This window comes from Gracilinanus agilis, chromosome 2 (genome assembly GCF_016433145.1).
Source record: "Gracilinanus agilis isolate LMUSP501 chromosome 2, AgileGrace, whole genome shotgun sequence".
Taxonomy (NCBI): domain Eukaryota; kingdom Metazoa; phylum Chordata; class Mammalia; order Didelphimorphia; family Didelphidae; genus Gracilinanus; species Gracilinanus agilis.
In genome coordinates this window covers 332,360,936-332,373,929 of record NC_058131.1, presented here as the reverse complement: position 1 = coordinate 332,373,929, position 12,994 = coordinate 332,360,936, and the positions used below count along the sequence as shown (strand labels likewise).

Genomic DNA, 12,994 nt, shown 5'->3' with positions numbered 1-12,994 from the left:
CTGCTTGAAAAGCCATGATCAAAAAAAGAGCCTAGACATCATATTTCAAGAAATTATGAAGGAAAATTACCCTAGAACCAGAGAGCAAAATAGAAGTTAAAAGAACCCACCAATTACCATCTGGAATAAGGTCCCCAATGAAAACTCCCAAGAATATTATAGTCAAATTCCAGAGCTCCCAGGTCAAAGAGAAAATACTCCTAGCAGTAAGAAAGAAACTATTCAAATACTATGGAAACACAATCAAGATCACACAAGATTTAGCAGCTGTTCTATTAAAAAGTAGAGGGCTTGGAATATGATATTCTAGAAGGCAAAAGGGCTGATATTTCAACCAAGAATAACCTATCCAGCAAAAGTTAATATAATCTTTTCAAGGGGAAAAATGAATATTTGGTGAAATAGAGGACTTTGAATCATTTTGTTAAAACCTTACCTTCTGCCTTAGAGTCCATACTATGTATTGGTTCCAAAGCAAAAGAGTGGTAATGGCTAGGCAATAGGAATTAAGCAACTTGCCCCAGGGTCACACAGCTGGGAAGTGTCTGAGGCCAGATTTGAACCTAGGACCTCCTGTCTCTAGGCCTGGCTCTCAATCTACTGAGCGCTACTCAGCTTCCCACTTTTAATCATTCATGATGAAAAGACAGAAGTTAAATAGGAAATTTGGCTTTCAAACACAAGCCTTGAAAGAAGCATAAAGAGATTATTTTGCCTAATTATATGCTAGTAGAACTGAAAATCCAATGAAATGGAGAGTATTTACAAAAATGTAAACTGTCTAGAATGACAGAAGAGAAAATAGAATCCTTAAATAACCCTGTCTTAGAAAAAGAAATTGAATAGGCTATCAATGAAATCCCTAAGAAAAAAAGCTCCAGGACTAGAGAGATTGACAAACGAATTTCTACCAAGCATTTAAGGAACAATTAATCACAATATCATATAAACTATTTCAAAAAATAGACAAAGGATTTTCTTTGTCTTTCTTTCATGACACAAATATGGTTTTTGATACCTAAACTAGGGAGAGCAAAAACAGAGAAAAACCAATTTCCTTGATGAATAGCAATGCAAAAAAATTAAATAAAATACTAGTGAGATTACAGCAATATATTATAAAGCTAATATGCTATGAACAGGTGGGGTTTTTATTGAGAACGCAGGGCTGGTTCAATATTATGAAAACTATCAGCATAATTGACCATATCAATAACAAAGGCAACACAAATCATATATAGTCATCTTAATAGATGCAGACAAGGCCTCTGACAAAATACAATGCCCATTCTTATTAAAAACAATAGAAAGGGGCAGCTGGGTAGCTCAGTGGATTGAGAGCCAGGCCTAGAGACAGGAGGTCCTAGGTTCAAATCTGGCCTCAGCCACTTCCCAGCTGTGTGACCTGGGCAAGTCACTTGACCCCCATTGCCTACCCTTACCACTTTTCCACCAAGGAGCCAATACACAGTATTGACTCCAAGACGGAAGGTAAGTGTTTTTAAAAAAACAAAAAAACAATAGAAAGCATAGAAATCAATGGAGCCTTTCTTAAAATGGTAAGTAGCATTTATCTAAAACCAAGAGCAAAGTATTATCTCTAATGGGAATTGACTTGAAGTCTTCCAAATAAGATCAAGAGTGAAGCAAAAATGTCCATTATCACCCCTACTATGCAAGATTGCACTACAAATGGTATCTATAGCAACAAGAAAAGAAAAATTGAATAAAAATAGGCAATAAGTAAACACAATTATCATTCTTTGCAATGATGTGATGGTATACTTAGAGAATCCTAGTGAATTCACTAAAAAAACTAGTTAAAACAATTCACGACTTCAGTAGAGCCTCAGGAAATAAAATAACCTCACATAAATCATCAGCATTTCTATCTACTATCAACAAAACCCAGCAGAACAAGAGATAGAAAGAGAAATTCCATTAAAACAACTGCTGACAATATAAAATACTAAGTAATCTATCTGCCAAGACAAACCAAGGGATCATAGGAACACAACTACAAAATACCTTTCACACAAATGAAGACAAATTGAAACAACTGGAGAAACATTAATTGCTCATAGGTGAGCTGGGGAAATAGAATAAAAATAACAATCACACCTAAATTAATTTACTTATCCAATACAAAAAAGACCAATCAAACTACCAAAGAATTATTTTACAGTTAAAAAAAGTAGCCAGATTGATTTGGAAGAACAACAAACAGATCAAGGGAATCAATGAAAAAAATAAGAAAGGCAGCCCAGCAGTTTCAGATTTCAAACTATCTTCTGGTAATCATAAAAACAAACTTGTACTAAGAAATAGATTTGCAAATCAGTGAAATATATTAACTACGCACTATATAGCAGTAGAAAAATACATAGTAATCTAGTGTTTGATAAACCCAAAGATCCAATGTTTGAGAGCAAGAACTCAACATCGGACAAAAATTGCTGGGAATACTGTAAAGTAGTTTGGCAGAAATAGACCAACATCTCACACCAAATACCAAGACAAGGTCAAAATTGATAAATGACTTAGAAATAAAGGATGATTTCATAAGTAAATTAGGTGAAAATGGAAAAGTGCAACTGTCAGATCTATGGATAAGGAAAGAGTTTATATCAAAGAAGAGCTAGAAAGAATTAGGAGAAGTAAATTTTGATTACATGAAATTAAAAAGCTTTTTCCCAAACAAAACCAATGTAGTCAAAATTAGAAGGAAAACAGGAAACTGGTAAAAAAATTTGCAGTAAATTTCTCTGATAAAGGCCTCATTTCTCAAATATAAGGAATAGCCTTTTTTATTTTTAAATATCCATTCTCTAGTTGATAAATGGTTACAGGCAGTTTTCAAAAGAAGAAATCAAAGCATCTTGCATTGATAACCTCCCAGGACATAAATAGAAGTCCTTTCCTAGAAACATGTCCGGCTCACACATCCCCTAAAAACATTCATTACCTTGTACTGGCCCGCATCAAAGTTTCTCGTCAGCTGAGGGGTACCACTGGCTGAATGGAAAGGCTTCTGAAGGGCCAAAGAGCCTGAAACACCACTGCCAGTCAAACTGGTGATGCTGCTCTGGTGATAGGGTGGCTGCTTTTGTTCTGAGACTGGCGGGGTGAGTTTGGGAGCAGCAGGTGGGTGGGTCTGAGCAATCAGACTCTGAGGAAGCCCACCCAGCTGTGGCCCACCATTCCCCGGTGATGACTGGAGCTCCGGGGGCTGGATCGATTTCCTCTGCTCCATATTCATTTCCCTGACAAGAAATGAAAATCATGCATCAGCCCTTGGCCTTCCTGGAGCTCCTCAAGCCCTACCCATTTGTCTCCCCTTTTGCTCACTCCACTTATGGGGGGGTGCAGTGAGGGAGGAGCCCCTTTTGTGACTCTAGGAAGAGTTTCCTACTTAAAGCTCTAGCTGAGAGGCTTCTGGCCAGGATCTCGGGGCTTTAGGAAAAGAATCTCTGGGCTCACAGACATGTCAGGGCTACTGTGGAGCTCATGAATAACAGACTAAAACAATCTTATGGAAAAACATAACTAGAAGAAGAGGGGCAGGTCAAGAATTAGAAGATCTTGATTGGCTCTCTTATTCACTTGCTATTCCCACCCACCCCAAACCATTCAAGCCAATAAACTTCTAAGAGGCATAATAATAATACATATAATAACATAATTTAAATATTATATTTATATATGAACTATATGAGCCTTTATTTAGCTTTGCATAACACTTTACATATATCATCTCATTTGAGATGATGATAACCTTGTGAAGAAGGTGATACCATTATCCCCATTTTACATGTGAGGAAACTGAGAAACATGAAGGTAAAATGTCTTGGTTATATAGCAAATAACTGACATAATTTGTACTTAGGTCTCCCTGACTCAAAATATAATTTTCCAAACTACCCAATGGCCTTTGGAAAATATAGAGCAGTGACCCTGGAGAAAAGATGATTGAGAAAATGTAACTCCCATCTCTCTTTGCAGAGGTAGGAGACCATGGATGTGAGAGATTGTATGTACTGTCTGACATAAATGAGGTATTGACTGATTTGCTGAACTACTTTTTAATCTTTTTTTAAAGTTCTTAGTTATAAGGGATGATTCTCTAGGTTTGTGAGAAACGAGGGATATGGTTGAGAATGAAGGTGATATATAAAAACAAAAAGATATGATTTAAAAAAGAAAAATATAAATATTGCAATATGCAAAAGGGAAGCATTTTGACATCTCATTATTTGAAGTAAAGGAAGGAAAGACTGGGTACTAAAAATTTTCTTGTGAAGGAAAGGGAATCTCTCTCAGAAGTGAAATTTATGGTTTTAAAAAATATTACAAATAACAGAAAAGGGAGGGAAATATCATATTTCATTTTTTCATACACTTCTGTCAAAGTTTAGCTCAAATGCTACTTCCTTTATGAAGCCTTCCCCTTTCCCTCTTTCCTTAATTGACTTTGTATTTACTACTCTGATCCCATGCTTTTTCTCTTCTCCCCAAACAGAACTTAGAATTTAAAGTTTCCAAGACTGTTTTATTTTTGTCTTTGGATCCAAGCTATGTACTTTACTTGTAAGTACCTGCTTACTAGATGTTTCTTGAATTGGACCAGGCACAAATTTAACCTCTTCTATCACTGTGATGCCTCAATATAGTAAAGAATGAACAGACAAGGGGCAAGTGACTTACTTGAGAGGGTTCAGCTGCATCTCTTCCTCTTGTTCTGTCCTTGATCCGAGTTCAAATGCTTTGGGATTCCCAGAAATTGGCCCATCAACTTCCTGGGTGCAATCCTTTTCTTCCTGGTCCTCTTCCAACTTTGCACCATCAGGGAATGACTTGATACTCTGGTATCTATAATGGACCAAACAGAAGGGCCATGACCTTGGGCAGTACCATCTGCTGTCCTGGAGTGCTCCTGGCTAGGAAATTTTGCAGACATGACCAAGAACTGATACTTAATATTAAGAATTAATAATTTAAGAATTAAACTTCTGAGGATTGGCCAATGAGGCACATCTTAAATGTCGTCTCTAAGCTATAAATAAGATACTTCTTCCAAGCAGGCCACTTAATGGATCATCTTAGGGATGAATCCACAAATGACTGGATCATGACTCTGCCAGAGTAGCCTTTATAAGGACTGGAAGGGACTATGAGGGGTCAACCCATCCTGGGAAGATGAGACTATATCCTAACTTTCAGAATTTTTCAAAGGGAGATGCTGCAGCACAACCAACATTTATAACAGATTCTAGGGGTAAGTCTGTAGGACAGGACTTTTTTGACCTTCTTTGTATCACCAACACTTAACATAGTGCTTCCTAGCAACTGTTCATCCTAATATCTCACTTTAATCCCTACAATTTTGGCTTAAGCACATTCACTCTAATCCTTATATTTTGTGGAAATGGAGAATGGCTGCTCTTGGCTGAATGCCTCAAATTTCCTCGGCACAGATTCTATAATACATTGATGGAATCAATCTTAGCTTCCCCAAAGTCATCAGAGCTAACCAGGGGATACACCAAGCATCCTTTGGCAAATATGTCCCCTTCAGCAGCTTTCCCCAGTATGCACAGCCTAGTCATAGGCTCACAAGTTTATATAGGTCATGAGCTGGAAGGGGCCTCATAGCCGATCCAAACCAATCCCCTCTTTTTACAGAAGAGAAAACCAAGGTCCAGGGAGGTTAAGTGATTTATCCAAGTTTACAAAGCAGTAAGCATCAAAGACAAAATTTATTTTTCTCTTTGAAACTGTATGTTGGATTTTCTAAGTTGGTTTGGTTTTTTTCTGATTGGCTCTATATAGTTTGGCTAAGCAGGAATTTAGTTTTATATTTAACTAAGTTACAACTGTACAATTAATAATTTTTCCTTCAGTGATATTTATTTCCTTGCCTTTGTTTTGGTTTTTCCTTTTTTTTAATTCCAATCTTTTTGTCTATTGTGTCAAGGATTTGTCTATTGTATAGAGCGTAGGCAGTGTGGTGATACGTAGCACCTCCCCACACCTCACTTCAACCACTATTCTTCCCCCCTCAAAACCCACTGCAAACAATACACAAGGAGTGCACCCCTTTATCCTTTACTAGTTATTTGAGATTACTATATAACTTAATAAACATATTTGTAAATATATTATTTGCAGAAAGGAATCACAGGGCAGGATGGCCATTCCAGAATCTGTTGTGAACATTACTAATATAAGGTGAAATTTCAATGAAAAAAATTTTTATATTTAAAATTTTTCTAATTATTTGTTTCAATTAGCAAAAATCAATTTTTTTTCCTTTCTGGGGAAAAAAACCCTTGGGAGGATACATATGTTAGGGAAAACAAATTTGTACACTGGTTATGTCCAAAAAATATGTCTCAATCTGCACTTTGAATCCATCACCAAAGAAGATGTGTGAAGCCAGGTTATCTGACGCCAGTTGGAATGCTTTTTCCCCTAGTCATAATAATTAATACTTTGCTTTGTAGAAGGAATGACAAAGCTCCAGGAGTACTTTATAGCCTGTCCTATGGTGAGACACTCTATTTAAGGCTTTCTGCATAGAAAATTAATTCAACTTTTATTTGCAAGGAAAATGGAATACATGAGGCTATAATAGGTCAGGCCAATGGAGTTCCCATAAAGGCTTTTCCAAACTTAAGCTTTCTCCAATTCTTCTCCCCACCCCCACCTCCCAGTCAAGAGTCACACGATATGCTATGCACCTAAAAGAAGATGCTACTCCAGTTCTTAGGAAACATTCCTTGTTGGGTAAATATATAATCACATATTAAATATTTATTACATATAAATATGTAACATGTATAACAAATATATGGCATTTATTATATATAAATGCATATATGTGATGTTAATAATGTTATTATAATTGATATTAACACTGTGATATTAATGTGATGAGTGATAATATAATGTGATAAATAATACATATATATTTATTATATAAAAATATACCTATATATTATATGTACAATAAATCTATGACATATTTATTATATATAAATCTATGACATAAGTCTCCTTTACCTCTCCATCGCTACTCTTAAGCACTAAGAACTGATGTTTAGAAAGATGGTCCCAAAGTCCTGTAGGATCCCCGCAGTGGTCAAAGAAAAAAAGTGAGGGATTCCAAGCAGGAAAACAGACTTAAAATATTTTAAAGAAATATTTTCAATATCGGTTGGAATGAAAAGGGCTAGGTTTACTACCGATAGCATATATACAATTCTAGTAAATACATTTCCCAGCAACTAAATATTATTAAGTATTAAGTATAAATGAGGCTTTACTGAGTTTTTCCTCAGAGTTTACCAGGTCCTTCTGTGGGTTCCCCAACTTGTTTGGACCCAAAGTCAGTTGGAAAGGTTTGAGGATGGGGGCTGGATAGAGCCAGGAAAATTGGGAAGTTCCCATAAGTGGATGGTACTTTCTCTGCCCCTGATTCCTGAACACTTACTGGGCCATAAGGCTATGGAAATCTTTCTCCATCTGGTCTTGCTTGTACTGAAGTGGCTCTTGGAGTCCTGGGCTCTCATCTTCTGACTCACCACTGGCTGAGCTCACTTCGGCATCTGTTCTACACAGAAAAGTGTGGTCATTCTGGATAGCTGAGATCTGGAGGGCAGAGAAGAAAGAAGTCAAAGAGAATCCAATTAGCTCCAGTGTTTTGTGCAAACCAACTGAGAGTGAGAACTCTTCCAACTGTAATAGTTAAAATTAAATTATGAGGCTGCTAGTAGCTTTAATGACTTTTATTACATCAAAATAGTAATAGTAAAGAGAGGAAAAGCTAAGAAAGAGGTAGAGAGTTACTTAGTTTACTGCTCTCTATTGGCTGCCATAATGGATTGAAGCTCACCATAGACAAGGATTCCTTCAGGTTCCTCACTCCAGCCAGAAGACCCCAAATGGGCTCCTGGTCTGAGCGTATAAGCTCTTTTCTCCACCCATTAGCTCTCACACGTCACATCTCAGGAACCAATCATAGTTTCTTAATTTGCCTGGGCTGCCCAGTGGGGCAGTGCCTGTGGAATCAGCTTCCTGTCTCATTGGTTCTTGGGTTCTCTAACTTCCTTTCTCTGAGGGCCCATCTATATCTGCACATCTCAGTGGTCTTTGACCTTCATGTCACTGAGAGGTGATGTAAAACAAAGTGACATTAAGGGAGAGGGAAATTCTCTTCCAACACAACCTCACCAGAAAATTCACATTTGCAACCTAGGTTATACTTATCCTAACCTAGTACATGAGTACCTTGGTGACACAGTGGATAAAGTGATGGGCCTGAAGTTAGGAAGACTCATCTTCTTGAGTTCAAATCTGACCTCAGGCACTTACTAGCTGTGTGACCCTGGGCAAGGCATTTTACCTTGTTTGTCTCAGTCTTCTCATATGTAAAATGAGTTGAAGGAGGACATGGCAAACCATTCCAGTATCTTTGGAAAGAAAACTCCAAATGGAATCACAAAAAGTTGGACATAATGGGACCAACTGAACAACAACAAAAATAAATTTAGTCCTTTCATTTAGAAGATGGCTTTTTTCTATTTAAAAATTGCCATTATTTCCCCTCCCTAATCCTAGGATAAACATCTCTAATCCCTTCATATGGCATCTTGCTGAAGCCCTTCACCATTTGAGTCACACTTTTGGATATTTTCCAATTTATAGTGTCTTGGTGAAACGACACAACCAGAAATGGAATATAATATTCCAGATATTATTATATTATAGTGTGTGTGCATGGGCAGAATGCTGTGGAACGACTATTGCCCTTAATCTGGATGCTATGCCTAACATCGAATTGGCTTTTTTTTTTTTTTTGGCTGCCATAAAGGACAAGACTTATATTTGGAGCAACTATTTTTCAGTCATGTCCAACTCTCTGTTGACTCATTTAGGGTTTTCTTGGCAAAGATACTGGAGTGGTTTGCCATTTTCTTTTCCAGCTCATTTTACAGATGAGGAAAGTGAGGCAAAAATGATTAAGTGACTTGTCTAGGATCACACAGCTGCTAGGAAGTGTCTGAAGGCAGCTTGAATTTGCCCTCTGAGCACTTGAATTCTAAAGGTTCACAATGCTGGGGCATGGAGTTAAGTGACTTGCCAGGGGGTCACATAGCCAAGAAGTGAATGAGGTCACATTTGAAACCAGGACCTCGAGTCTCCAGGCCTGGCTCTCTAGCCCTTGAGCCACCTATAGCTGGCCCCATAACAGCTTTTCTAACAAGTCTTCCCATCTCTGATTTCTCTTTCTTCCAGGCTTTCCTTCAGACTGCTTCCAGAATAAATTTCTTTAGGCATGGACTTGGACATTTCATTCCTCCCATTAAAAATCTTCAGAGACTACTAATTGCTTCCAAAATAAAAGTCCAAACTTCTTTGATCATCATTTAAGGCTCTCTGAAATCCAATGCCATGAGAAGTGCTTGATAAATGTCTTTGGCATTCTATCACATACCCTACTTGACCAGTCCAAGGGAACCCAAGCATGTCTTAAGTAAACACTGAGTCTAACTCAGATTCTCATGAAGATCTAAGACAAAAGAAAAAGAAACAAGACCGACTTCCCTCTGGTAATGGGGAAAGGGTTTACCTCAGGGTAGGGGGTACGGGCTGTTGGCATGGGGGCTTGAGCTGATAGAGCAGGGGATAGAGTTGGCACATCTGATATGGGTGAAGCTACAGAGCTGGCACGGGATTTTTCCTGTGGAAGGGTCCTCGGAGATTGCTGGTTAGGTCCTAAGTCGTCTATCTCATCCATGAGCTCTTCCAGGCGCATTCCCAGCCGAAATATCTCTCCTTCCACTTCCCTGAAATGGGTCAAACCATAGTTATGTAGGAGAATGTAGCAAGGGACTCTGAAAGGGAAAGGAGACACCCTGACTGATGATTTTCTGCCCTATGTCTGCCCAGTTCATTATGAGAAATTACTTGCCCTATTGCAGAGTCAGAGATTGCATAATAGAGAACTAACCTCAGACTTAGGAAGACTGGGGTTCAAGTCCCACTTTTGACATATACTGGCTAGAGGATCCTGAGTAAGTTACTTAATCTTAACCTCTTAATGTCCCAGGCTATCCTCTAAGTCTATAAGTGGCAGAGAAGATATTGCATTTTTTAAAAAAACCTTTACCGGGGCAGCTGGGTAGCTCAGTGGAGTGAGAGTCAGGCCTAGAGATAGGAGGTCCTAGGTTCAAACCCGGCCTCAGCCACTACCCAGCTGTGTGACCCTGGGCAAGTCACTTGACCCCTATTGCCCACCCTTAACACTCTTCCACCTATGAGAAAATACACCGAAGTACAAGGGTTTTAAAAAAAAAACAACCTTTACCTTCCATCTTGGCATTAGTTCTAAGACAGAAGAGTAACAAGGTCTAGGCTATCACAAGATCTAGGGTTAAGTGATTTGTTCAGTCACATAGCTAGGAAGTGTTTTTAGAATCTTTCTTTTTTTTTTTTTTTAATCCTTTCTGTCTTAGTGAGTCAAAAGGGTAAGGACTAGGTTTTCCGGGTTAAGATGGCAGCAGAGTAAGAAGCAGCTCTTAACCTCTCCTGACCGAAACACACAAAACTCCTCAAGGGGACATAAAAACAAGTCCAGACGAACGGAGGAACCCCACAACAGGGCACAGCGTGGAAGGTACGTGGAATCGAGGCATTTCCATGCTATAAAGGGGTGAAACAGCTCTCACTAAATCGCGGGCTGAGCAACCACCCCACCCCCATCCCCTGCACACACAACACCTACAGCGCCGAAGCCAGCTAAAAAGAAATAGAGCAAGTTTGGGGCACCCATCGAGTCATTGGCAGCTCTGGGGCCTGTTCCTGAGAGCAGCAAGATTTAGGACCCCAATAAGCCAAAAAACCCATACAAAATCTGAGCGCGGGAGCAGAGCGGACACAGGGCGCAGAGCGCGGGCTCAGAGTGCAGGCACGGGCGGAGGTGTGGGTGGAGGCAGACACAGCCACGAGCTAAAGCTCTGAAACCCTGAGTGGGGAACCAGCGTGGACGGGTGTATGACTGTGGAAGCAGTGCCCTGAGACTTGTAAAGGAACCTCCGGCAGAGGATCAAGCAAGGGGGTCCACCAGGGGGCTTGACCTTGGAAAAAACCAGAACTCAGACCTCAGGAGCCAATAGACCGCAGACAAACCCTGAGCGCGAGGATAAACCTGAGAAGCTGCTGGGCTAAAGATGGCTACCCAGTCTCAGGAAGCTCAGAAGAGAAAGAATAACAACAAGAAAAAGAAGTCTTTAACACTCGACAACTTTTACACAGAGAAAATCCAGACAACCGAGCAAACAGAGGAGGAGAACAAACAAGCATTCAGACCCTCCTCAAATAAGGAAAACTCCTCACAAGCTATGGAAGAGTTCAAAACTGAGATTTTGAGGAAAATGGAAGAGATCTGGCAAGAAAATAACTGTTTAAAAGGTAGAATCTTGCAAATGGAAAGTGAGGCTCAGAAACTAAATGAACTGATAAGCAAATTGAACACCAGAAATATCCAGATTGAAAAGGAATACCAGAAGATTATGGCTGAAAACCAGAAGATCATAGCCGAAAACCAGAAGATTATAGCCGAAAACCAGAAGATTATAGCTGAAAATCAAAAGATCATAGCCGAAAACCGAAAGATTATAGCCGAAAACCAATCCCTAAAGGCTAGAATTGAGCAATTAGAAGCTAATGATCTCTCAAGAGAACAAGAACAAATAAAACAAAGTCAAAAGACTGAAAAAATAGAAGGAAACATGAAATATCTCAATGAGAGAGTGACAGACCAGGAAACTGGTCTAGAAGAGACAATTTGAGAATAATTGGTCTTCCAGAAAAACCAGAAATTAATAGAAACCTGGACTCCATACTAACAGAAATAATCCAGCAAAATTGCCCTGAAGTCCTACAACAAGAGGGCAATATAGACATTGAAAGGATTCATAGAACACCTGCGACATTCGATCCAGAAAAGAAAACACCCAGAAATATAATTGCAAAATTCAAGAGTTTCCAAGCAAAAGAAAAAATCTTACAAGAAGCCAGAAAGAAACAATTCAAATATCAAGGAGCACCAATCAGGATCACACAGGATCTGGCAGCCTCCACGCTAAAAGATCGCAAGGCTTGGAATACGATATTCAGAAAGGCAAGAGAGCTGGGCCTGCAACCACAGATCAACTACCCATCAAAATTGACTATATATTTCCAGGGGAAAGTATGGGCATTCAACAAAATTGAAGAATTCCAGGTATTTGCAGAGAAAAGACCAGGGCTGAATGAAAAGTTTGATATCCAACCACAAAAATCGAGAGAAACATGAAAAGGTAAATAAGATACAGAGGGGAAAGAAAGAAAACTTATAATTTTTAAATTTGCCTTTTTAAGGGCCTCAGTGAGATCTAATTATCTGTATCCCTATGTAGAGAAATGTTATGTATAATTCTCTGTAGTGAACTCTATTCACTATTATAACATTCACTATTATAGTAATAAGAAGAATAATTCACAGGATGAGGGTGGAACACTAAATAATCTAAGATGGCATGGGGGATGGGAAAGAGGGGGTGAATAGCAGGGGACACCAAGAGAAACTTGAGTGAATAAGAAAATAGGATATTCTATTACACACAAAGAGGGCATGGGAGGGAGAGGGGACAAATACTATTATAAGGAGAGGAAGAGAGCATTAAGAGGTAATAATCAAACCTTACTCTCAGAGTAATCAACCCGGAGAGGGAAGAGTAGCTATACTATCCATTGGGACATAAAACTCTTATCTAACCCTTCTGAGAAAGTTAGAAGGGATAAACCAAGGGGAGCAGGGGAGTGCGGAGGTCAAAAAAAGGGAGGGGAGAAGAGGGAGGGAATTCATAAGGCCTTTAAAAACAAAAAGAGGGGGGAAAAATAAGGGAGGGGGTAGAAAGGGAAGTTAATCAAGGGAGGGGATAAGGGATAG

General features: G+C 39.0%; 1 protein-coding gene across 1 annotated transcript in view; it reads right to left on the bottom strand.

Moving 5' to 3' along the window:
- AKNA (AT-hook transcription factor) overlaps positions 1-12,994 on the bottom strand; it is a 65,430-nt gene that overhangs the window by 20,753 nt on the left and 31,683 nt on the right. The window contains exons 8-11 of the mRNA XM_044659775.1: positions 9,632-9,848; positions 7,493-7,650; positions 4,705-4,869; positions 2,966-3,263 (exon numbers count right to left, since the gene is read on the bottom strand). Of these exons, the coding sequence (XP_044515710.1) occupies positions 2,966-3,263; positions 4,705-4,869; positions 7,493-7,650; positions 9,632-9,848 (838 nt within the window). The remainder of the gene's footprint in view (positions 1-2,965; positions 3,264-4,704; positions 4,870-7,492; positions 7,651-9,631; positions 9,849-12,994) is intronic.